This window comes from Cordyceps militaris (genome assembly GCF_000225605.1).
Source record: "Cordyceps militaris CM01 unplaced genomic scaffold CCM_S00003, whole genome shotgun sequence".
In the NCBI taxonomy this organism is placed as follows: domain Eukaryota; kingdom Fungi; phylum Ascomycota; class Sordariomycetes; order Hypocreales; family Cordycipitaceae; genus Cordyceps; species Cordyceps militaris.
In genome coordinates this window covers 3383275-3408071 of record NW_006271971.1, presented here as the reverse complement: position 1 = coordinate 3408071, position 24797 = coordinate 3383275, and the positions used below count along the sequence as shown (strand labels likewise).

Genomic DNA, 24797 nt, shown 5'->3' with positions numbered 1-24797 from the left:
GACCGCATGGCCGTCATCAGCTGGGCCCTCAGCGGCGCCGCCCTCGCCCTCACCTGGCGGGGCCGCCGCACCCTGCGCTTCCCCATGTGGACGCCCCAGGTCACCCCGCCCCGCCCGGCGCCTACCTGCGCCTCGCCATGTGGCACGGCGCCCGCTACGTCGCCTACTCGGCCGCCCTCAGCTTCACCCTCCGCGCCCCGCTCATGGCCTACAGCGCCGTCCACGAACAGCAGAAGATGAAGGAGGACCCGCGGCTGCGCGGGCTGCGCGACGACGAGCACGCCGCCGCCAGCGACGCGAGCCAGGGTGACGAAACCTGGAGCGGTGACGGAGCGGCAGCGTGCACGGCCTCGTTGGGAACAGAGGATGCCCAGCAGCAACAGCAGCAGCAGCAGCAACAGTCGTCGATACAGGACGCGGCGCAGTCTGGCTGGGATACATACAAGCAGGCTGAACAGAAACAGACGCAGCAACAGTACGGGCAGAGCACGCAGCCACAAAGCAGCGGCGGCTGGGGCAGCAGCAGCAGCAGCAGCAACTATGGTCAGTCCGCGTCAACCACGCAACAAGCCAGCGCCGGCTGGGGAAGCCCCGACTTGGACGACGGCTCACCCGTTGCTTCATCCGCGCAAAACGGCTCCGCGTGGGACCGTCTCCGCCAGCACTCGCACCGCGCCCCTCAACAACAGCAGCAGCAGCAGCAGCCACCGGCGCAGTCTACGGGCGGTAGCTGGGGGGACTCGGGCGACGGTGCGGACCGCGCCGCGCAGGAGAAGGCCCAGAGAGACTTTGACGAGCTGCTGGAGCGGGACCGCCAAGGGGGACAGGCACGCTCAGGTTGGAGCGGCCGGTAGTTTAGGGCGTTATGGTGCAAGGGAAATACCGTGTATTATTATAAGCAGCAAAGTGTATTCTAAAATCACACATGACACTGCATGCCGAGTCTCACCTGGTCAGCTCGATACGCACATGCACGAGATAGTACATGTTTGCATTGTAAATACAACTGAATTGAAAACGTCTTATCAGAAAACACTAGACTGAAAATTCAACTATCAAGTTCAAAGTAACAAGAACAGCTGTGCTCCGCTTAAACATCTTCTTCCGCTTGAGCATGCGTAAGAGGCACGTCACCAATGTCCTGCTCCTTTGCAGCCGAGTCGTGTGCAGCGTCTAGGTCCTGTACCTTCAGGGCACTTTTCTCCTCGACTTCAGAGGAGGGCAACTTGGCGTTGACAATATCCGTGCTCGCCTTGTCGACCGCCTCTATGGCCGGCTCGGCGGTGACAGGCTTCTCAACGAGATCAGGTACAAGGCCATCTTTGGCGACTGCCGCAGGCTCCACGGTCTTGGTCTGGTCAGTGACATCGTCATCTGCGAGCACAGATACGGTCTTGGTCGCATCATGGCTAGGCTCCTTGTATATCGAGGGTTCCAAGTCTTTGCTCGCCTCCTTGATCGGTGGGCTATTGGCCTCCTTGCCCGCCTCGTGGCCACTTGACTTGGCCAAGTCCTCCACAGGCTCGTGGGTCGTTTTGCTCAGCTCCGTAGCGATCTCGCGCGACTCCTCGGTGACGACAAGCCTGTCCGCCGAATCAATGCTGAAAAGAGTTTGCGGTCGAGAGAGACACAGGACAAGGGCAGACGGTTCCTTTACAGGAGATGCGGCCGTTGCCGGGGCTCTGCGCTGAGGACCCCGCGCGCGACTTTTTCTGGCATCAGACAACGGGGCTTTTTCTTTTTCAACAACCTCCTCTTGTTGTTCTGGCTCCTCCTTCTTCAAGGCCTGGGGTCCAAGTTGGAGCCGCTTATTCAAATCGCTCATGAACCCTGCCTGTAGCGCAGCAATCTTGCCGCCGGCCGGGCGGCTGGGCACTGGTGGCTTGGGTGGCTTGACAGCTTCTCTATCCTTTGAGTCGCCAGAGAGCTTCTTAACTGGACGGGCGGGGATGTGAGGCTTGGGTTTTTCTGAAACGGAAGGCGGTTGCTTAGTTGCATCGTCGCCAGCTTGCACAGGCTTAGGTCGGCTGGGGATAGCAGGCGGAGCTTGCGACTCTTCAGCAACCTTCTTCGCGGGTCGCGCAGGAACATCTGGTTTGCTATCGTCAGACTTGCTTTCGTCCTCTACGGCCGATTCGGACAAGGTTGCTTCATGGATGTGGCTTTCAGGCGCATCCTCCCAAATGTCCTTGCTCGGAAAACGCCTCGAGCTAGAAGCCTTGGACACTCCGAGATGTGATTGATGATCAATCCACTTTGGCTTCGTATCAGCAGAGAGTGGCAAGTATTTGTTGCTGCGCCCACCGGCCTCCTTCTCGGCCAACTCTTCCTGATACTGCGCAAAAGCTTGCGCGGGTGTGATGGACCTATTTTCAGAGAAGGAAGCTTTCGACTTGGGGCGCTGGTTCTGCTCTTCAACGTCCGGTGTTGAAACCTCGGTGGAGTAGTGTACACTACTTGGTGCATCTTCCCAGATATCCTTACTGGGGAATTGGCGTTTCGCCCTCTTCGCAGCAGCTGCCTGCTTCTTTTCCTCTTGGGTTTTTTCTTCGTCGAAAAGTGGCTCGTATTCTTCAACATCATCAAGCGGTGTCGAGTTGAAGCCACGGTCAGTGTCTTCATCATGAGTAGTATGACGGATACTGGGTATCTTTGGCTCATCAGCATCGTAAGAGCGCGAACGATCAAATCCAGGTCGGATGGCGGGATTCCGAGCTGTCACGTTGGCATCGGCTTCAATTTCGTCGTCAGCCAGAATGGGAGCATGATAGTTCTCAGCCTCTGGATTCTCGGTACCATACGAGTAGTGCTCGGGATGTTTTGAGTCGTCGACGTGGATGGCGTGGAGTACAGACGACCTTTCATCATCGGTGGCCTTGGAAGATGAACCAACCTCGGAGAAATAGGTACTTCCCTTTTCAGCATGCGACGAGTCTTGCGGGGTGGAAATGCGGAATGCGTATTCGTCACTCGCATGGAAGGCGACATCTTCAGTGGGTGTAGAGATGGCTTCGTTATAGAGACCTGGATACTTTCATCAGACTGTGAGAACCTGTAGGGGAGTGCTGCAATTCTTACTCGAGGTGGGACGACGCCTGGCGGTATCACGAACCATGCGGTTGAGATCGTTACTGCTCATGGCATAGTCGCTCTGACGATGGTCATGTATGTTGTGCTTCTTTGCCTTGCCGGCGAGCTCTGGGTGCTTTTCGTGGTAGGCCTTTTCCAGCCTGTCCTGGGGATCGACACCATGGCCGTGTAGGCCATAACTCCCTGGGGGCATATTACGGGCAGAATGCTTGCGGGTATGGTGTCGCTTGCCTTCTTCCGGGGCAGGAGAAGGGGCCTGGACGTCGCCAAGATGACTGTTCATGGGCACGCGTTGTCCAATCTTAGGAATACCATGCTCATCATCGATGTAATTGCCGTGATCACTGTGCGTCGAAAGGGTCGAGCTGGGCCTTCGGATCATGGGATCGCGGGAGGGCGGGCGATCACTCCCGTTAGAGGACTTGCCGAGTCCAAGGGAGGCAGCCTTGTCTGAGTCGGTTCTTGTGACGGCCATGATCTGCTGCTTGGCGCTACCGGGTGGCAGAGAGGGCTTGGGAGCGTGTAGCTTAAGGTTGTCGCCGACGGTCCGGGTCTGATGGGACGACCCAAGCTCTGTCTCGGCCTGCGTGTCTAAGACGCCGTATTCGAGGCCTTCTTCACCAAGCGAGGGTAGAGACACGCTGGCAGGGCGGTCGATGGGCTCATTCAGAGAACTTGATTGGTCGTGGCTTGAAGAAGAGCTGGTCGGGCGCTGACCCTTGGGCTGGAACCCACTGTGCAAAGGCGACTGGGCAAATCGGTCGCTGCTGGAGGGCCTGGGCTGCACGAGACTCTTCTTAGCAGGTCGAGCAGGAACAGTCGGTGCCTCGGTAGCTTGCTGGGCTTCCATGCTAGGACTCTTGGAGGGCCGCGGGGGCACAACGGGAGGTGCTGGAGCGCTCATATTTGGGTTTGGTATAATATGAAGAAAATGTATATCGATGTTCGGATGATGGGGGGGGCGATGGAGATGCGGTAATACGCTGGGCTCTGGACGGGCTCATTAGCATGCGGGCTCAGTTCAAATGTAAATGGCAGCGTTGGCTTGGGTAGTCGGCAATTAGAGAGGGCACGCCGTCGAAAGGGCTCTCGGCAACGCCAGAGGTTGCAGATTGGTGACCGCTGTCCCCAATTGGAACAGAAACAGCAACCCAGAGATATAGGTAACGGGCAGGGTGGCGGGCACAGAGCCGAGGATGATGATGAAGCTTCGATTGCGTCAGAGCCGACTTACCGAAACCAGGAGCTATCGACGACTCGTGTAGAGACTGGACAAAGAGTATCTTGTCGGGGGACGGTGCAGCCTCTGTCAAGTCAGAGGAGGCGGTGATAAGAGACGTTTAGCAAGTGAAAGGTGGCGAGACGAGGAGAAGCGGCTTCGAGGCCTGGAACGAGATGATTGGCGTCTTTTAGACTCAATAGACTCGGGTTATCATTAGAGTGATGGCGATTGGAGGACGACGAGCAGTGGGGGGTTCAGAATGCGGGCGTTACTAGTGACAATCAAGTCGTGCCAGGGCGACAGTTGTACCGGGCCACTCTTGAGTTAGCGGGATTTACAGTGGGCGGTGTGCCAAGGTTTAGTGTGTCGGTGCGCTCAAGGCCGCTACGCTAGTGCTTTTGCTGCTTAAATCCCCCCGTTCAAGCCTGCTAACCTGCTGTAGCGGCCCTGCCGATTTATTGTCTGTAAGGTGGTGGGGCTCAGGCACATGACCCAGTGGTTGCACACAGGCAACATAATGATGCACGCATCCAGGAGTGGCTTTGACTAGACTTGTTTCAGTCCCGACGCCTATAAAATGCATCACTGGGTTATCCAATTGAAAATTGTAGACGAGGATAATAATGCTATTTTTTTCCAGTATTGAAACCGGCTGATACTGATAATGATGCGACTCCTAGGTACAAACTGCCAACGTTGTAGGTATAAATGTACTTGTCGTGGCATCCCAAGAATCGCCGCCATCACGATAATCAGACCCTCCATCTGCTCCGACACGACATAATCAGAGACATCAACAGCCCTGCGCCCTTTCTAGGTACGGACTTCGGCGAATTGGCTGCTTGGTGGTGCATGGTGCGCTACGTAGAATCGTGAAGCAACTACGCCATCCGCTCTGCCAGTGGCGGACCGCTACCCGAGGCCGCTGTCCACGTCGAGGCTGGCGCTAAGACCAGGAAGAAGGCGATGGCGAAAGTGTGCAGATCATAGTGTGGGCTTTTGAGGGTATTATGGATCTTTCCTATGGCATTGGGATTTCCTGAAGCCCAGGCCTACTGAGGAGTCGATCATATGTAGCTAACTAGGAAGGGAGATGCCCTGTGATGCGAAGCGTGGGTTGAGTTTCACGGGATGTATGAGTGGGGTTACGCATAGAAATGTAGACAAGTTGATGTTCGAATAACGGTTTGTTCCAATTCCTAGCTTACCAGCTTGTGACCTTGTGAAGTATTTACAGCCCAACTGAAAATGTAACGGCCGCTGTTATATGGACTTGTTTCGTCTCTACATTCATAGTGTCTAAAAAGTCGCCTTCATTCATCGAAGCGTGATTGGTTTAGTGGTAAAATTCTCCGTTGCCATCCGCAACGTCGGGGAGCCCTGGGTTCGATTCCCAGATCACGCATCGCTCTTAATCTTTTGTTTTTTGCCATTTCCTCTACGTCGCTCTTGTTTTTCGCCTCGCGTGTATTTCTGCCAAATTTCTGCATGTGGCCGGAGGGACTTCGTTTTTTTTTTCTGGTGATCTAATTACTGGGTATTAGCTGGTTGTGGCAGCGCATACGACTTACATAGGTGTACAAAGACGGTACCCTACGTAGGTAAACAACGCGTTTTCATCCCATGACCAGTCCACCCGCCTCCCTTATCCAATAGGTGCCCACGTATATGACGACTGTACATTGCATTCATCGTATTAAGCTCCAATCTTGTAAATTGAAAGTTGTAAAAGCCATAGGTAGAAAAACAGCTTGAATGGCAATACCAGCGTAGCAGATGATCAGTGAGCAGACAAGAAAACAAAATACGTAGAAAATCCACGGGTTCGTCCCAGACGCCAAAAAAGCTATGCTTCAAGTAACGAAATGCATAGCCGCTCTTTATTCATTCCCAGCCAAAATAAAACATGGATTCATAGCGGGCAGCCCTCCGAGGTCCACGCGCTTGGCCGCCACCCGCGGGCTCCCCCACTCTCCTCTCTCCATTCTCCTCCTACATGCACTAGAGCAGTCGCGCATCGTAGTGTCGAATACATACAATAAGCCAGTCCGTATCGCAGCTTAGATGATCATCTGGGCGACACCGGCGCCGCCGAGCGTCTTGCTGCCGATGAAGGCCTGACCGCGAATGGCGGCAAGGAGGTAGCACAGGGCTGTGAGCATCAGGAACACGGCGAGGACGATGAGGGTGCTGGTATCGGTTGTGAGGCTGATCCATTGAATGGCGGACATGACGCCGTAGGCGGCGGCGCGCAGGTAGTTGGTGGTAATCTTGCGGACAAAAGCGTCAAACTTGCCAGACGTGGGGCAGATGCGCAGAAGGAAGGGCACCTCGATGAAGAGGATGAAGAGCGCCGAGGCCCTGTGTACGGGGCAAGGTTAGCTGCAAAACCGCGCGGGTGGAAAGAAGCTGTGTAACATACAGGGCAAAGGCGCAGAAGATGATCTTGAGGGGGTGAATGGTAAAGATGTTGGCAATGCCAAGCGCAACGCAGAGAATCATGGATAGAATTCCAAGCCTGGATAGCATATCAAGTTAGCATCGTGGTCTTTCGTCATCATGCGGTGGCCGTCCGTTCTGGGCATATTAATCTGGCTCGGGTTCGCCAAGAACAGATGATGTCGCGAGCCGCGGGTCGAAATAAGGAGAAAGACCTACCATTGCGCGTAAATGCCTGGACAAGGATGGTTAGCTACATGTACCGACAGAGAACTGCTCTATCTCAAATGGCGCAACGTACTGAAATTTCTTGTCTGAAACTCCTCCTTTAGCGTCATGGTGGGCGAGACTGTGTGTGATTGTTGTGGTTCGTGGGGTTTGGGTTGGTAGCTCGAAGCTTGGAGAGTGTCCTCTCGGCGACAGGGCGTTGGAGACGGCTTTCGGCGCGGACTGCAAAGACAGGCGGCCGTTGGTTTATGTTAAAGTATCAACGATGGATGAGATAGCGGCGAGGCGAGCGAATACGTAGTTGGATGCGGGCGCGTGACGGGACGGTGGTGGAGGGAGGAAGTTTTGGGAGCGTTTTTGAAAGGTGTTGACCCAGAGATTACGCAGTTGCGCACGTAGCCTCTTTGACTGGGTGAGGCTGGGTCAAGCTCTTGGGGTGGGCTGGGCAGTGCTAGGCGCCAGGTACCTCCACCCTGTTGGCACTTTTACCAACGGATGTCTCTGGCAGGACCTTGTCAATTGTTTTTGAATGCTATTCTTTGTCTACAGTATTTGGACAATTGTCGATCAGTTCCCGATGACAGAAGCAAGCATCCATCAAAGTACATGTTAAGAGACCCGTCTACCTTTGAGGAGGTACGTGCCGCACCTGCCTTGTTAGTGAATTTAACTTGGAGCCTGCCAGGCGGCGACATTCAGGGACCTGGAGGGCATCAGGTACCTACCAGGTAGGTGTATTTAGGTACGCGGTACCTCGTCCGCAGCGTGGTGACAGACCAACGCGCAGGTATCGCGACTCAGCCAGCGGGGCATCAGCTGCCGTCATCCCGGAGCCACGGCAGGTGTAGGTAGCTCAAGGCGCTTAATACAGCACATCAGGCCATTTCCGCAGCTACATGAGGCGGGCTGCAGTACCAATGTCGAAGTGTACTTGGAGATATACCATCCAAATATACATTGACTATGGTTGTAAACCGCTTCATTCGTCGATCAAGACACGTTTAAGTAAGATGCTCATATATACTGAAACTGGTTTCGTTGCAGACAGCTAGAGCCGTGTGTTTGATGGGTTTGGCCAAGCGGATGGGTTTGACGTTTGACCAAGCGCTGGAGCGGACAAACTGGTTACTAGTGACGGGAATGATGAATACAGCCGGTATTACAGGTCGCCGGGGATATCAATAACATTGATGAGATATGCGTTTCAATCGCATCATTATATCATAGCTGCGCTTTCTTCTGCGATGTGTATCGGTGACATACCGCCGATCAAGCGCCTCTCCTTTGCATTTCCATGGAAGCCGACAGCAAGCCGACGGAGCCGACGTGGTCCTATTTCACCATCTCATGCCTTTCAATTCTACACATTCAACGCCCTCGTAAATAAACCTTTAGCACCGCGTCAACGGATCCACCTCACCGCACACTACCTAGGTATCCAGGATAATGAAGTCGGGCAGCGCTTCTGCAGCCTGGCGGCCGAGCGGCCAAAAGGCTGCGGCTAGGCCAATTTTAGGTACAGTGGACTCACGTCTACATGACGCCTAGAGGAGCTCCCCAAGGGCCTAACATCGCCGCCACAGCGGGCTGCGAGCGGACCTAGCCTGAACCAAGCTTTGCGGCTACCATCCCTCTCCTTTTTTATTAAGCAATCGACTTCGTGACTTCGTCTCCTTCGTCCATCCCCTTCGACTTTAGGCTTCGGCGGCCTCCTTTTCTTCTTCTTCTTCCCCGCCGGGCTTTCTTTTCTTTTCATTTAGTTCTGTCGCATTGGTTCTACTCCAGAAACGGCCTCTAGTACTGCTCTCTCCGTCCTTGCTCCTTTCTGGTTTCTTGTACAGCCAGTGCTCGCCCCTCGACGACCTGGCACACGCTCCTTTTCCGCCACCTCCTCCTCGACGATAATGCCAGCGTAACCTGCTCCGGCCACACAGACTCTCCTTCTGCAAAAATATCAACTCTTTCCCTTTGCCCGGCATCTCGCATTTCGACCCCGGGTTTCGGCAGCGTACCCCACGCGAGCGCATTGCCGTCGTGGCCGTTCATCTCAAGCCACACATCTTTGAAACACCCCCCTTCAGCCGTGTGTGGCCGTGTTCTGGGCCTTCCGCAACCATGTCCGGAGTCATCAGCAAGCGCCAGCAGGCGCGTAATGAGAAGCAGCTTCATGAGCTAGTTCATACGGTCGCGGGCAACAACATCTGCGCCGACTGCTATGCGCGCAATCCAGGTATGTGACAACATGCACCGTGCATATCATTGAGCCGCTTTGAGCTAACGATTTCTAGCATGGGCATCTTGGAGTGTATGAACACCTTTCACTCTGTCCAAATGTCTATAACAAGACAGGACCTTGACCAATAGCTGATTTTGATCTTAGTTGGGAGTATTCCTCTGCATGCGCTGTGCAACCATCCACCGGAAGCTCGGCACCCATATTTCCAAAGTCAAATCGCTCAGCATGGATAGTTGGTCAAACGAACAAGTCGATGTAAGCCGTTCCAAATTCTAGATCTGAAAAGGCACCAGAAGCTCACAGAGGTACGCAGAACATGCGCAAGGTCGGCAATGTCAATTCGAACCAGATATACAACCCGGCGAACAAGAAGGCCCCTGTGCCAGTTGACTCTGACGAGGCCGATTCAGCCATGGAGCGCTTCATACGACAAAAGTACATACATAACGTGGCAGCCCAGTCCAGCAAGCCACGGAGCCCGGTCTCCGACGAGGGAACACCTCCACCACTGCCACCCAAGAACTCCAAGTTTGGCTTCCGCGCAGCCTTTTCGCGAAACAAAAATGTACCCAATAGGTCGGCTAGCGATTATGCACCGGTATCGCCTACGTTGACAAATAAACCCTCCAAGGTGTTTGGCGCCACCGTGGACTATGATGCTCCAGACGACACAGAGAAGAAGCTGGCCAAGTTGCGAGATATGGGCTTCCAGAACAACCAACGAAACTCTATCGTGCTTAAGGGAGTTAGTGGTGATGTTGAACGTGCTGTTGAAGCCCTCGTTCGGCTGGGTGAGGGAGACCAACCGCCCCCTGCGCCGCCCAAGGAAAAGACGCTTCGCGCGACGAGGTCCATGACACCTATGATACCCAACTCCGCGGGCCTAACAGGGGGCTTGACTGTCATTAAAAGATCCGAGACGGACCGCCCGATATCTTCTTCGACTACGTCTACGAACCCCTTTGACATGTTGAACCGCGCCCAACCTCAAACAGCTCACTCCACGGGCTCGCTGCAGAGTACCAACCCCTACAATATCCCGACGAATCACTTCGGCTCCATGTCTGCACAACCCAGTCCTATTGACCAGGTGTTCCAAAATCTGGCAATCTCTGGGCAGCAGACAGGGACTTCCTCCAATGGCGCAGGATTTTCGCTGCCGATGCCGCCCCAGCTCCCAATGTATGGGCATTCGGCACCGTCCAGCCCTCAACTGCAGCATGGATTGGGCTTGTCTCCCGGCGGCGGCAATTCCTTGCCCACTGGATATAATCCTTACTTTTCGCAGTCAGTGCATGCTATGCCACAGCAGCAACAGCAGCAGCAGCAGCAGCAGCCGCTGTATGGTACGCAAACTGGCATGACATTGAGCATGAACCAGATGGGCGGACAGATGGCATCGAACCCGTTTGTACGATCACCTACAAGAGTAGCTTCACCACCGCCGCTAGGCCAGATTTCGGAAACGGCGACTTTTAGCACGTCACCAATGCCACTGGCCTCACCTGCGACAAACCCATTCTTCAATACACAGACGAGGATGCCATCACCTGGTGTTCAGCAGCAACAGTATATGCAGCCACATCCACAAATGTACCAACAGCAGCCGCAGCAGCAAGTGTACCAGCAGCAGCCGTACCAGCAGCAGCCGTTCCAGCAGCAAGGGTACCTGCAGCAAGGGTACCAGCAACAAGGGTTCCCGCAACAAGGGTTCCAGCAGCAGCAAGGGCTTCAACAGCAGCAGATGTTCCAGCCTCAGCCGGCCTATCAGCAATATCAAGCTCCTCGATATGACAAAACATCCATCATGGCGCTGTACGGTCAATCTTCAAAGCCGCAACTGCAGGCTCAAGCGCAGAGCATCCCGGAAAACCAAGCAGTGGATGCTTTTGCAGCGCCAAGCATGTCTGCAGGATTTCAACAACAACGCAGCGCATCGCAGCCGCTACCCGGAACGAACCCGTTTGCGGCCATGCAGCAAGCTCCCACAGCGCCGGCTGGGGCTTCGGCGGAGGCATACAAGACTGGGCGGCAAATCAGCCGCGAGAGTGTGAATCTGGGGCTGGACATGGCGTGGGCCAACAACGGGCGGCACAGCCCGGATGCGTTTGCAAGCCTGAGCGCGCGGCATGTATGATATTAATGAGTATAGGATACAACCATAATTACAATGTGTAATCAAAAGGGTCATGCGGACTCGAGTTGAAGGTGCAGTGACGTCAAAGTAGTCCAAGAAGACGGTGAGATGGTGTGAGACACGTAGTTTTGATGCACGCGAGAAGCAGCTTATTGGTACACGTTGTGCTGATGTGTTTGCAGTGGCGTAGGTGGCAACCGATATTACTGAGACAGTGGTGAAGGGGCGCGGACAATCTGGGGAATGGTAGCGACGGATGACCATAATGAGGCCAATTCAGCAAACAATAGAGGCGAAGGTATTGAGGAGCACCAATTGTTTCAGGTTGGCCTTCTTTTGGCACCGAACCCCGTGTCATCCGTTGCTCTGGCTCGCGACTGTAAAACGGGCTTGGGACAGTGTGTCTTGGCGGTGCTAGATGACTGGTAGATTCCAGCGAGATGTAGTTTAGGGTCCTTTGTATTTCCTGTATGAGTCCAAGGTGTGAAGGTACATGGGCTCTTCCGCTCCGCGGCAGCCGAAATGGCGCCAGTACCCCGCTTGGCCGCTAGCCTGAATTTGCTGCAGCCTTCCTCCACCAGCGCCGTGCAGCCGGGGTGTGGTCAGCAGACCATGGCACCATTTTATTAGGAGCCTCTGGTCCGCCTCGGTGTCTTTCTCTCTCCCTCTTTCCAATCACCAACATTTCCACACCACACCAAGTCCGCCCCAAACCGCTTCACACTGCTCCAAGGCATCGTCACTTGTGACTGCTATACGGCTGCACTTGCGTACCAGGATTCAATCCGAAAAATCAAAAGCTCGCCAACAACCAGACTTGATTGTCAAGACCAATTAAAAAAAAATCGCCACCGCTTACTCACCGACCAACCACTCCACCGCAAACACCACCAGGATCAACTTCGAGACGCAACCCTGGAAATCATCAAGAATGTCGCCCATGAATAAACAGAGTAACTACAGTAGTAGTAATTGTGGCGAGGACGTTGCTGCCCAGGTCAATGTCCTTGCCTCATGCTACATCGTTGGTACCGCGGCCCAGCTCAAGGGCCTCCACTACTGCACTACCGGGGTTACAGGTAAGAGACCCTCAGCTTCTCGAAAAAGAAGCATCTATTGACATGACCATCGTAGGGGCGGAGTGGTATTCCTGAGGTCCCTACCTCAGGACTCCCATCCCCACCAACAAGCCCCCCCCTCGCCGCCATAACCTCATCCAACGAACTCGCCCTCTTGCCCAAGCAAAACAAGAGGCGCGACATCCCAGGCGGCCGCCGCCGGGATCGGCGAGGGGGGGCAGCACTCGTAATCAGGGAAGAATGTGAGAGATTCTTTTGCGAGCCCATGAAGACAGCATTCCGCGGTGAGAGGAACCTGTCGATGCATGGCTCCGGCCTGAGCGGTGCTTATTTGCAAACGCCACCACCAGAGAACCAGCTGCGCGCCCGTGCCGACCGCAGTGACGGCGCCTTCTCTGAGTCGGACAACCATTTCTTTGCCAGCGACGACGCTGCGCCGAAAGGCGGCTTCGAAGTCGACGCCTGGATGGAGGTATGGGACTATGGCGGTGGCGCCAGCTTCCGCGCCTTCCTGGCCAGCAAGGACGGCAGAGAGAAGTCTCTGTTCGTCTTTTTTGACCTCCAAGGCGTCGCGGGGCGCGATTTGAAGAAGGCCTTGATGGCGCTCATCGAGCTCGCCGACGGCCCGCTCGGCTGCGTCAGCATCGTGACATGCATGGATCGTCGCATGCCCGTCGACGAAGCCCTCGAGCTAACCAAGAGCCTCCAGTGGGTCGGTTTCGAGATGACGACCCTCGACCACTGGGCCAACGACGTCGACGTCACAAGCCACCAGTGGCTTTTCATGGGCATGGAGCTCTAGATGTGATGTTTTGGAAGCTTATTTGATTTGCCTGCCAGTCTTTCTGATTTGGCAACTCTTGCACTTGGTGAAATACCGACTTTGTTTTCTTGTTTCGTCGTGCTTCGGAGTCAATTGAGCAACTTGTTATATCTGTTTCTTTCCTGCGCGTCTTTTCCAGTTTGGTCGTTTGTGAGTTTCCTTGCGACCTGGTTGCTCAAGGAAGTATGAGATGCACGTTCAGCTGGCGTAAGAAACATATTCTATTGAGACTTTAGATTGAACTTGATATTCTTCACAATTGTTTACTCTGATGTATGATGAGCCAGTCATGCGACGGATGACATAAAAATGTAGCTTTCATTTCGCAGCGCGAGTGCCTCCCTTGTGCGTGTCTATAACATAAACCCCGGAACCCATTCCTATTTTCCGTCATAATCAACTTGCCAACCCTTTTGTTTGCCCTCTTTTGCCCTCTTTTGCCCCTCGTCTTTTTCACGAGTGCCCCAAGTCATCCTCCTCAAACTTTCTTACCACCAGGCCCTGCGCGTCCAGGTACTCCTTGACCTGACGCACCGTGTACTCGCCCCTGTGAAACATGCCGGCGCCGAGGGCGGCGTCGGTGGTGGACTTGCGAAAGACCTCGTCAAAGTGGGCGGGCACGCCGGCGCCGCTCGACGCGATGACGGGAATGTTGATGGCGGCCTTGACCTGGGCAATCAGCTCGAGGTCGAAGCCGGAGTTGGTGCCGTCGCGGTCGATGCAGTTGAGGAGCAGCTCGCCGCAGCCCATGGCCTCGACGGCCTGGGCGAGCTCGACGACGTCCATGTCGCGCGTCTCGCGGCCGCCCTTGATGGTGCAGGCGTACCAGCAGTACGGCTCGCCCTTGGGGCCGGGGAACTTGGTCTCGATGAGCGCGTGCCGCGTGGCGTCGCGCTTGGGCACGTACACGCGCTTGGGGTCGACGCTGACCACGACGGCCTGGTTGCCGTAGGCGCGCGAGATTTGCTCAATCGCCGTGTGGCCAAAGAGTTTGCGGCCGAGGGCGTAGTACTCCTCGGCGGCGATGACGGCGTCGGAGCCGACCGACACCTTGTCGGCGCCGGATTTGAAGTACATGGTGGCAATCTCGAGGGCCGTGACCTTGGTGCCGTCCGTGTCGACGGTGTCGCGGATGCCGCCGCCGACGGTCAGCGGGACGAAGACGGTGCGCGAGGCCTGCCGCAGGATCTCGAGCATGGGCAGGTCGGCGAGGGGGCAGTCGCGGAACGAGGTGATGTTGAGAAAGGTGATTTCGTCGGCGCCGTCGTGGTAGTAGCCGCGCGCCATGTCGACGGGCTTGCCGAGGTTGCGGACGTGGTTGTCAGGCCCCTTGTCGCGCACGTCGTACTGGTCGCCCTTTGTGACGACGAGGTCGCCGTGATCGTTGGCGCGGACGTCGAGGCAGGCAATGATGCGCCTTGTCAGGCCATCCTGCGCGGCAGTCGCGGCCGGCTGGGCTTCGAGGGGCGCGCCGAGGCTCTTTGCGCCGGCGCCGGAGAGGAACGCTTGAATAGTGCGCAGACCGGCGACGCCCGACTTCTCAGGGTGAAACTGCGTCGCAAAGACGTTGCCCTTGGCAATGGCGCCGACAAACGTCTCGCCGCCGTACGTGCCGGTGGCGACGGTCCAGCCCTGGCTCTCGAGAACGCCGGGGGTGTAGGGGCACTTGTAGCTGTGGACGTAGTAGTATTTGGAGCCGGCGCGGAGGTCGTAGACGGCGCGGCCGCGCGTGTCGGCGTCGTTCCAGCCAATGTGCGGAACGGGCTTGTCGGCGTCGGCGAAGCGGTCGAGCGAGGCGGCGACGACGCCAAGACCGGGCACGTCGGGGTCCTCGGCGGAGCCCTCAAAAAGGGCCTGCAGGCCGACACAGACGCCGAAAAAGGGCTTGCCGGCGGAAATGTGCTGTCGCACGGCAGGCAAGTAGCCGGCCTGGGAGAGCTGGGAGAGGCAGTGGCCGAAGTGGCCGACGCCGGGGAGGATGAGCTTCTGCACGGTGTGTTGGTCAGTGGGCAGGCTGGGGGGTTATGAAAGTATCGCAACGGGCCGTACCTCGGCCTTGGGCACGTCTTCGGGGGACGTGATCCACTCGACTTGGTATCCTAGCGTTTCTATGGCGTTGACTAGACTGCGAATATTGCCCGCGACATAGTCGAGCAGGTGAACGGTCTTGGACATTGTTGTGTTTGAACGGGTTGTGGCCTCGTCGCGGGGTTGTTGGCGCGGGGCAGGCAGCCGCAGGGTTGACAGGTTCGGAGTGACGGCGAGAAAATTCGATGAGAGCGAGCTATTGTGACGCCTGCAGAGGCACGGAGGCGAACCAGGCACGGGTTGGGGGGTATTTGGATTGTCGAGTGCAAGGATGAGAGGGATAAACAGAGTGACTCAAGGTTTGGGCTTGTCTATCACAAGGGCCCCGAATTTGCGCTCCGGATAGCGGGGCAGTCGTTCATTTCTGGATGACGAAAAAAAAAACTTGGGTCCTGCATCGGCGGCCCGCGCTGGCAATCTCCACACTAGCAAGTTCAGAGCTACATCAACATGAGCTGAGGAAGGAACCGGAAACGGCTCTGCGATTGGCATGTTCTTGCATGAAAGTGCATTCTCCCGCCTGAAGCTACTACGCAAACCGCTTCGAATGCGACGCGACACGACATCACGCTGAGACGCGCCGACCACTGGCAGGCAGCAGCAACAATGGCAGAAAGCTCAGGCATTGCCCAGGACGAGACGGGCTCCTTGGCCTTTGACGAGGTCCTGCAGCAGATGGTGCAGGATGATCAGGAGGAGTGGGAATACGAGTACTCGACTACCGAAACCGAGGTAAGTGCATGCTCATCTGAGCAACGAGCGCTCGCTAACGCCCAGTCCGCGCGCAGACGTATTACCTTCCGCTGGAACTGTCATACCCCGAATTCAAAGGCACTTCAGCCAAGATGAATATACACTCGCGAGGCGGATACTACAAGAACTGGCAGGACACACACGTGGGTGGCAACGCTGCCGCCACGCGTCCGCCTGTCGGTGCGGCGGGCGAGGGCTCTCGCGGCAGCGCGCAGATCAAGGACGAGGACAGCAGCAACGACGAGGCGCAACCCGAAGACGACGGAGGCGCCATGATTGATCCGTCTTTGCGCGCCAAGGGTAAGGCGCCGGCTCGAGCGGCCATTGATTTGACGCGCGCATCGACGAGGGAAGCAACGACAGAGCCGGCTGCGCCTGGGAACGACCCTCTACAGATCGAGTGGCCTGAGCTACGAAACGAGATTCAAATATTAGAGTTGCACTCGGACCACCCACTGATATCCTATCGTGGACGGTTATTCGAGGGCGAGTGGGCCGAAATCATTGGCACCGAGACGCTCTTTGTGCGGCACGACGCCAACGCCAACGCCGACGCGTTGCCGGCGCTGCGGCGCGTCCCCGGCGACATTGATCTGCTGGGCGCAGTGTCATCGCGGATCGTGACGCGCGAAAAGACCGCGACGGCGCGGGCCAAGGACCAGGCGGACCCGCTGGCGGCCGCGCGCGCCGAGTTTCACATTGCGGTGCCGCCGGGCAAGGACCGCACGGGCGCGCGGCAGCAGCAGGCACGCTTCCTCGAGAACCTAATGGCAGTCAAGAAGATGAAGGGCCAGACGGACGACGTGACGGTGTACGCGCTCGACGGCGACGGCAAAGACTTTGATGATACCAAGGCGCCGGACTTTAAGCCGCGGCGCAAGAGAGTGACGGTGGGGGACACGACTGGGGGGAGGAGAGGACGGCTGGCGGCGGCGAGACGGGGAAAGCAGAGGGCGGTGCGGGAGCCGGTACGGTCGACGCCGACGCCGGCGCGGTGGGGGGACTTGGATGAGGAGGAGGAGGAGGAGGAGGAGGAGGAAGAGGCGGGTGAAGCGATGGATGAAGATGAGGATTATGATGTGTCTATGGGTTAGAAGGCGTGCGGCGTACGAATTTTCAAGATATTAGGTAGGAAAGCCATGTATAGTAGTGACGTTTTATGTACAAGGTCAAAAAGCCATTGCAGGCAGGTTATATGGGGTAGAAATAGCCATCAAAGTTACGGAGTATTTCAATGGGATTGCTTGCCTACATGGCTGAGACACCTTGCCTGTCACAGTAGAGAGGCGCTCACTATTTCTCACTCCCTTGACCACCAGATATACCACCGGTACCTCAAATTTCTATTCTCGTAATTTTATTGAATATTATCCACTGCTTTTCTCGTTCTCATTCTTTATCTCCTCGTACTCGTACTCCTCTTTAGTTACTAGCGTGGTACTTGGTACCTGACCCCACTTCCTCGCCCTAGCCACTCGGCTTCGTTCCTCAACCCACCAGCCTCAAACCGTCACAGCCACCAGCGGCGTCGCATCCAATCACCCAATCACACTCCTGCAGGCTGCCAGATGGCGATTCAGCAGACCACAAGTCACACACCGTCCTTCTTGGCCCACCCATCCCAACCGTTCCCCTACCTAACTCTTCCCTACCATCGGTCACGTCTCCCTCGACAACGTGGGCCAGTCTCGTCTCTACAGGCCGCCATCATCTCTTATCCAGTCTCTATTTCTTACTCGCCTAGCCATCTATATCCGTCACCTCTTTTCCCTCAGCCTACTACTGCGCCTTGTGCTTCGTCTTTCTCCACCGGGCGCTCGGGGAGCCACATCCCAGGCAGAAAAGGCGGTGCGCTCGCACACTCCCGTCTCTACAAAATCTCTCGTCATCGGCATCTTCCTCGCCCCGTCTGCACCTCTTCTCGACATACCTTTGCTCGCCTCTGACCTCTTGACCATCAGCACATATCCGACCAACCATGAGGTAGCGCAAGCTTGCCTAAACTAGACTGCATCCGCTTGTTCCGGTCGTTACCCGACGCAAATCTTCAGCACCCTAGCCGCCGGTCATTTTCACTCTTGGACACTGTTTCCTTTGCCTTTTCTTTGCATATACACATCGCGCCAGTACTATGTATTGGATAGACCGCATCGTCATTGCGACGATTGCCTTTGCCGTCCTCGTCTACGTCCTCTGGGCCGCCCCACGCTACCTCGATCCCACTGGGAGCGACCCCGTCAAGCAGGACCGCGACCGCCGCTGGGTCAACACGAGTCCCTACTTTGTCGACCGCCAGGCCTGCCGCTGGCTGACCCTCTGCGGTCTGCACCACCTCCGTGCCGACCCGGCCCGTCGCGACTACCGCCACAAGAAGCACGGTGGTAATGGCCGCCTGCCGCCCCCACCCGATGTCGGCGGCGGTGGTGGTGGTGGTCATCACAAGCCTACGTCCCGCCGCGATATCCCCGACTTCGTCTTCAAGCATGCACCGCTCGTTCACCTCTACTCGGGCGAGCAGTTTTGGCCCTCGGATATGCGCGACCACATCACACACATGGACATCCAGCTCAACTCGACCCTCGTCGACGACGCCGCGCCCTGGGATCTCGACAGCATGAGCAACCTCAACAACCTTGACGGGAGCGTCTTCCTCTACAGCAAAAATGACGTCGAGAGCCGCCCGCCCTGGCTGCATAGCCGCTACAACGTACCCGCCGCGTTCCCCGCCGACGCCGCCGACGCGGAGCCTGCTGCGCTCGATGAGACAGCGTCCGCCACCACCACGCCTCACCACCCCCACACGCGGCCTTCCACATATGGCCAGTCGCGGGCTGTGCACAATCTGCCGACGCAACAAAAGGTTCTGGCCGGCGCCGCGCATAAGCAGCAACAGCAGCCGCTGGCGCCGCAGGGTCACAAACCTGACGCCCACGGCTACTCCGCCGCGCCGGCCGTCCTCGTCCTGGTCGACAAGGAGGACGGCATACTGGATGCCTTCTGGTTCTTCTTCTACTCGTACAACCTCGGACAGACAGTTCTCGCCATGCGCTTCGGCAACCACGTGGCCGACTGGGAGCACTGCATGGTGCGCTTCAAGCACGGCGTGCCCCAGGGCATGTACCTCTCCGAGCATGAGGGCGGCCAGGCCTACGCTTGGGAGGCCTTGGAAAAGCGCAACGTAACGTTTAACGGCGTCCCCGACGCGGCCGAGCGCCCCGTCATCTACTCGGCGACGGGCTCCCATGCCATGTACGCCACACCTGGCGACCACGCCTACATTCTGCCCTTCAAGATGCTCAAGGACGTGACCGACGAGGGTCCCCTGTGGGACCCGTCCCGCAACCACTATGCCTACTTTTACGACTATCAGTCCGACGACGACTTTCACCCCGACAGTACCCAGCCGCTCCTCCACGCCGCCGGCCCGGCCTCCTCTGACAAACCAGAGAGCCTTACGCCGGCCGCCACCAACCCTGACGCGCCCACGTCGTGGTTCCACTTCCGCGGCCGCTGGGGCGACGGCGTCTACCCGCTCGCCGACGTCCGCCAGTGGCGCCTCTTTGGACAGTACCACTACGTGTCCGGTCCGCAGGGCCCGAAATTCAAAAACCTCGGCCGCCAGAAAATGTGTCTGGCCAACAAGTGCCGCATTCGCCATGAGCGTGACGGCTCGGGCACGTGGTATTGATCTGGCCAGAAGACGGGATGACATGTTTTAGAAGAATGTTATAGAGCAGCAGCCAGTGAATGGCCCCATTCAGGAATGGAGAAGAAAGAAAGCCTGCCCAGAGACGAATTGTTCACTCCTTTTTTTTATACCCCCTCCAGCTTTGCATATTGTTCTTCCTTGTTGGATTGATGAGCGAGAAATGAAAACAAGAGACGAAGAACACCAAACTCACAGAATTATTATACTTGCATAGAAAAGAAATATCTAGAATATACAGATTACAGTTGGATAGAATATCAACATGATAGCCTCAAACGGTTCCATACGAAACTGATGCGCGACAAAAGTGGTTAAAGCTGGTGAGTAATAGAGTCAAGTTGTGGAATTGGTTCTTGTTATATATCTTTTGTATACATGCCAGTCCAACACTGACAAACTATTGGAGTTGAAATGTCGCTTTCGCACATGCCCATGCTGAAAAAGAAAATCTTGCCACAGCTATGTAAAACCCCATCCTCCATATAAAACCTCCCCTCCATATATGTCCCATGGTAATATGTCTCATAACCTCCATACAAACCACCCAAGCCACCGTCCCTTCCAAACATGTGCCTTTCCAAACATGTACCTTTCCAAACATGTACCTTTCCAAACATGTACCTTTCCAAACATGTACCTTTCCAAACATGTACCTTTCCAAACATGTACCTTTCCAAACATGTACCCTAGATACCCAGAAACAAAAGTCCCTCCAGAAACAAAAGTCCCTCCAATTCAAAAAGATTGCTAGTCTTCATGAATCAGAAAATCTTCCTCGTCGTCCTCATCCTGTTTAATCCTCTGTGTGCTCGGATACTCGCTCGGCTGGCTGCTATGATCGCTCTCCTGCACGGGCCCGCTGGCGTTGGGATCGATATTCTCCGCGTCACCGGAGCGTTGCAGCGGCGCCCCGTCTTCGATGCCCGGCCAGGGCTCGTCCTCCGGGGGCATCCCCGACCAGCCGGATCCCGCCAGAGGCCGCAGCGGGTGCTGTTGGGCATCCGTCACCATGTCCACGACATTTGTGTCATCGTCCTCGTCGTCTTCGTAGTCTTCGTCCGACGCGCTGTTGTAGATTTCAATGTCGTCGCCGTCGTCCATCAACATCGGCGTCGGCGGGGCCACCGTGGGACGACTAGTACTGCGTTGGCGATAGTATGGCTGGTCAACCTCGAAGCGGACTACGCTACCACTGCGCGCGCGATAGCCGTTTTCTTGCTGCGGCGCGGCGTTGCTGTGAGGCGTGGCGTAGGCAAATGGTGTAATACCGCGATTCGGTTGACGGTCCTGAGGACCGCCCCAGGGCATAGGACTAGGGGAATGTGTCCAGCGCGGCGTGTATAGGACATTGCTAGGGGAGCGGGTGCTGCGGCCATTTTTCATGATGCCGCCGCTGACGTTGATGCGCATGGCAGGGGATGCTCGACGGCTATTCATGGAGACGCGCCGCTGGTTGTCGACGGACGTGTGGCGGGCAACGGGCCCGGGGGCCGAAGCGGTGCGGTCATGTGGCGGGCGAGAAGACGACCGTGGGCCAAAGGGCTGGTTGTTGTTGGCCATGGGTGAGTGTTCGCGGACGACGGCAGGACTCTGCGACCGCCAGCGTTCAATGAGCGGAAAACGGGCGTGTGAGGGTGAGGCGGTGGCGCGGGGCCTTGACTGCCGCAGGCTCATCGAGGTGTTGACGTTGGGGGGCTCATCCATGGTTTCGCTCCAGGACCAGTGCTCCTCGAGAGCGTCGGCCTCGGGCACCTGCTGGGACTCGTCAAAGTCGGGGTACACACGCGTCAGCTCGCGGACGCGCTGCCAGGTCCAGCCAGCCTCGTAGGCCATGTAGTCTTGTAGATAGGCGTCCGAGTGGGTGATGAACAATCTAGGTTCAGACGACCGCATCATGACGGAGCTGAGGAACTGAACATCCCACAGCGCGGGCGTCACCATTTCAGCGGGGCTCAGAAAGCGAAGGCGCGAGTCGCGGTGAATTTTGCGCAGCGGGAGCCACGACGACTGTAGACCAAGGTAGTTGCCATAGCGGGGGTCCGTGTCTTGGCGGCGCGGTAGGATCTGCATCTCATTGAAGACGCTGCCAAAGGCCGAGACGACGGCCATGTGCACGCTGCGGGCGTCGGGGCCGTGGACGGAAATGGTCTTGACGAGTCCGCGGCTGCGGAGGCGTTTGTCAGTGACGCTCTTGTCGCCGCAGGCTTTGGGTAAAAGCCACTCGGCGTCGTGATCAGGCGTGGCCCAGTCGCCAAAGACGGGAGACTGTGACCGAAACATGGCGGCGCTGTTGGTTTGGGGAACTTGCGTCCACTCGTCATTGCTGAGAGTGGGGTCCTGTTTGAACTGGTGCGTGTCTTGCCATAACTTCTTGAGAGGAAAAGGTAAAAAGACAGCCTCTACCTCCCAGGGATGACTGTTGGAGGGTAGGAAGGAATGTAGTTGGGAGACTTGGGACTGAAGAATCTGCAGCTGGTTGGCAAGGTCGTGGGCACTGGCTGGGCGGGAAGTAGTGCTCGTGGCAATGGAGATGATACTAGCAGTAGCTCCATCGTCATCCTGACGTTCCCGGCGACTGACAACAGTGTCATTGTCATTGGCAACTTTCTCTAGATCTTCGACTTTGCTTTCCAGATCAGTGATGCGCAGGTCCAGATGCTCATGCTTGTCTACACAGTCGTCGTGGGCGGCGACGGCAGCGAATGAGCCCGTCTCAAGCTTGTCCAGCCTCTGCTCATGGCCAGTCAAGGCGTCGGATATATTTCTGAGGCCTTCCTTGGAAGCTAGATTGCGTTCCAAGGCACGTGGCTCGGCAATGGTGGAGACACCAGTCATGGGGGTTCCGGGGGGTTGCTCGGCGGGAACTTGCTGGGTGACTTGGCCATTTGAGGCGCTCGCCTGGCGCAGTGGTGATTGCTTGGGTTCTTTTACAGCACTGAGGGTGTGCAGGCCCTTGCCGGCGAATGGGCGAAGGTACCTGTTCTGCACTGATGACGTCGTGGAGGTTGTCTTTTGAGAAAGGAGGCATTGGGGCGGTATGTGAGGCAGAACGACTTGGTCGCTGTCTGAATAGACAAAATCGCCCCAGTTGAGGGTGTCTGGGAGTGACGGGGCGGCGGGATGAGCCATGCTGGGGGCATTCGTCATCTCCATATCGTCGGGGAAGTCGTTGAGAAAGGACAGTGGCGGGGGCCCTGGGGACAGATTGGCCATGTCGAGGCCGGGAATGGCGGGCGGCACCTTGAAGGACAAGTCAACGACGGGGCTGAGCGGCTCACGACCTGTCAGCTTGGGCCTCTCGTTTTCCTGGCCGACGACGGGTGTAGGGGGCGGGGCGGCGAAGGCTCCGAGGGCCTCGTCGGGTGGGCGCTCGTCGTGGAAGCAGGCATGATGGTTGCACATGCACCAGCCGGCCTGACCTAGAGCGACATTGTCGGCGGCGTGGAACTTCCAGAAGCGTCGGCAGCCACATCGGGGGCCGGCGGTGCCAGGCGTCTGGTCGACAAAGTTGCAGCCGCCGCGGGGCATCGAAGAGAGGTTGCGGGTCGGGGCATTGTCGGTGTATACGTCGAAGAGCCTGGAGGGGGAGTTGAGAAAGGGAGTGGTGGCCATGGCAGCGAATTGTGCTGCCGTGGCATGCTAGGAAGACGCTCGTGTTGAGGGTTGGTCTCTTTGCAGCGAGGCGAGGAGCGATGTTTGGAGCGGGAGGTTGCGGAAAGTCGTTTAGTCGTTGCGGCGTCAATTCATGTGATGGTGGTGGTGATAAATGGTAAAGGCGATGCAGTACGGGGATGCGATGGTCGAACAGGGAGATGCTGTAGTATAAGGATACTCGTGGCGAGATGGCTGTATGTGGCCAGTAAGCCCAGCTACAGTGCGCAGCTCATGGTCGCGGGGGCGGGCGGACGAGAGAAGAAGAAAATGATGGGAAGCTGGCGTCGCGGGCGCGAGCGTGGGGATGCAGCTTATATAGGTAGGTAGGTAGGTAGCTGTCGTGCGCTGGCTTTCCGGGCTGGGGAGGGCGGCGGAGAGAAGCGGCAATACAAGGAAAGCCGAGCGCGTGAGGGTGATGGGGGTGTTGAGGAGGAGGAAGAGTAGGCGTGGGAGAAGAAGAGAGAGGAAGAGGTGATGATCCCTCAGCCAGCTGGCTGGCGCTTCTCGATGGGCTGGAGGGTGGTGGAGGTGGAGGAAGCAAGGTTAGCGGGAAGCGGGTGGCCGCGGGGGGGGCACTTGTGGTGTCGAGTAATTCGTACAGTACATACCTAGGTAGGTAGGTAGGTATACAATGATACAATCAATGTACGTACAAACGAGACGAGACGGGCAAGTGGGTTAACATTATGTGCCTACGTCAAGGTATAAGCTACCAAGACGTGCACTTGATGTGTGTCTTTTTCTGTGCCATCTTTCGTTCCTCCGAGTACATACTACTTGGGCAAGGTACTGATCGAGTTAGAGGCCCGGCATAGTACCAGTCTACCTTAGTAGGTTTCTTTACCGCTTTCCAGTCTACATACAAAGCAATTTGCTAGACAACGGCCAGAGCCAACCAACGTTAGCTGGCCGTCGACCGACGACATGATGCCGCCCAGCCTTCCTCTTGAAAAGTCACACACAAACAAGCCCTGCCTCATAAATCATGACTCGACACGAGGCAGCCTCCAGCCTTGAGATCTATCGCTTCATGCCACCCCTCCACCTCCACACAACCACCACAATCACCATATGTCGCGCGCCATGCTTGCTTTTTTACCAAAATGACAACTACGAAATCCCCCAGAGTATCCATCACGTTGCCCTGTCGTCGGCCCGCGTAACACGTCGACCCCATCCCGGGCCAGCATACAAATTACAAGAAACACACAGACTCCTCGAGCACAAGCCATCGTTTCTGCGTGCGTTCCCCCACCCGCTTCCGCACCGTTACCGCGGTCTGCACCACTTGCCGCCCCTCTCCGACATCTCCAACATAGTACCTACACCTATATCCGTA

General features: G+C 56.6%; 7 protein-coding genes across 7 annotated transcripts; 3 read left to right on the top strand and 4 right to left on the bottom strand.

Annotated features, from left to right (window-relative positions):
* Positions 1-1090: 1090 nt before the first annotated feature.
* Positions 1091-4828, bottom strand: CCM_04682 (uncharacterized protein; the record flags this gene model as incomplete). The annotated part of the gene is made up of 5 exons (XM_006669829.1): positions 1091-3024; positions 3079-3981; positions 4325-4394; positions 4651-4696; positions 4746-4828. The coding sequence occupies 5 exons, from the start codon at positions 4826-4828 to the stop codon at positions 1091-1093; spliced, it is 3036 nt and encodes a 1011-aa protein (XP_006669892.1).
* A 1544-nt stretch (positions 4829-6372) lies between these two features.
* On the bottom strand, positions 6373-7089 carry CCM_04681 (clathrin-coated vesicle protein, putative; the record flags this gene model as incomplete). Its single annotated transcript, XM_006669828.1, has 4 exons — positions 6373-6673; positions 6735-6830; positions 6971-7004; positions 7053-7089. 4 exons carry the CDS (start codon positions 7087-7089, stop codon positions 6373-6375), a joined length of 468 nt encoding a protein of 155 aa, XP_006669891.1.
* Positions 7090-9094: 2005 nt separating this feature from the next.
* CCM_04680 (GTPase activating protein for Arf, putative) lies at positions 9095-11352 on the top strand (the record flags this gene model as incomplete). Its single annotated transcript, XM_006669827.1, has 4 exons — positions 9095-9209; positions 9268-9284; positions 9360-9470; positions 9529-11352. The coding sequence occupies 4 exons, from the start codon at positions 9095-9097 to the stop codon at positions 11350-11352; spliced, it is 2067 nt and encodes a 688-aa protein (XP_006669890.1).
* A 522-nt stretch (positions 11353-11874) lies between these two features.
* Positions 11875-13233, top strand: CCM_04679 (ornithine decarboxylase antizyme; the record flags this gene model as incomplete). Its single annotated transcript, XM_006669826.1, has 3 exons — positions 11875-11948; positions 12247-12424; positions 12487-13233. The coding sequence occupies 3 exons, from the start codon at positions 11875-11877 to the stop codon at positions 13231-13233; spliced, it is 999 nt and encodes a 332-aa protein (XP_006669889.1).
* Positions 13234-13707: 474 nt separating this feature from the next.
* CCM_04678 (imidazole glycerol phosphate synthase hisHF) lies at positions 13708-15429 on the bottom strand (the record flags this gene model as incomplete). Its single annotated transcript, XM_006669825.1, has 2 exons — positions 13708-15240; positions 15304-15429. 2 exons carry the CDS (start codon positions 15427-15429, stop codon positions 13708-13710), a joined length of 1659 nt encoding a protein of 552 aa, XP_006669888.1.
* A 2797-nt stretch (positions 15430-18226) lies between these two features.
* CCM_04677 (uncharacterized protein) lies at positions 18227-19783 on the top strand (the record flags this gene model as incomplete). The annotated part of the gene is made up of 1 exon (XM_006669824.1): positions 18227-19783. The coding sequence occupies one exon, from the start codon at positions 18227-18229 to the stop codon at positions 19781-19783; it is 1557 nt and encodes a 518-aa protein (XP_006669887.1).
* Positions 19784-20551: 768 nt separating this feature from the next.
* CCM_04676 (uncharacterized protein) lies at positions 20552-23416 on the bottom strand (the record flags this gene model as incomplete). The annotated part of the gene is made up of 1 exon (XM_006669823.1): positions 20552-23416. One exon carries the CDS (start codon positions 23414-23416, stop codon positions 20552-20554), a length of 2865 nt encoding a protein of 954 aa, XP_006669886.1.
* Positions 23417-24797: the final 1381 nt, after the last annotated feature.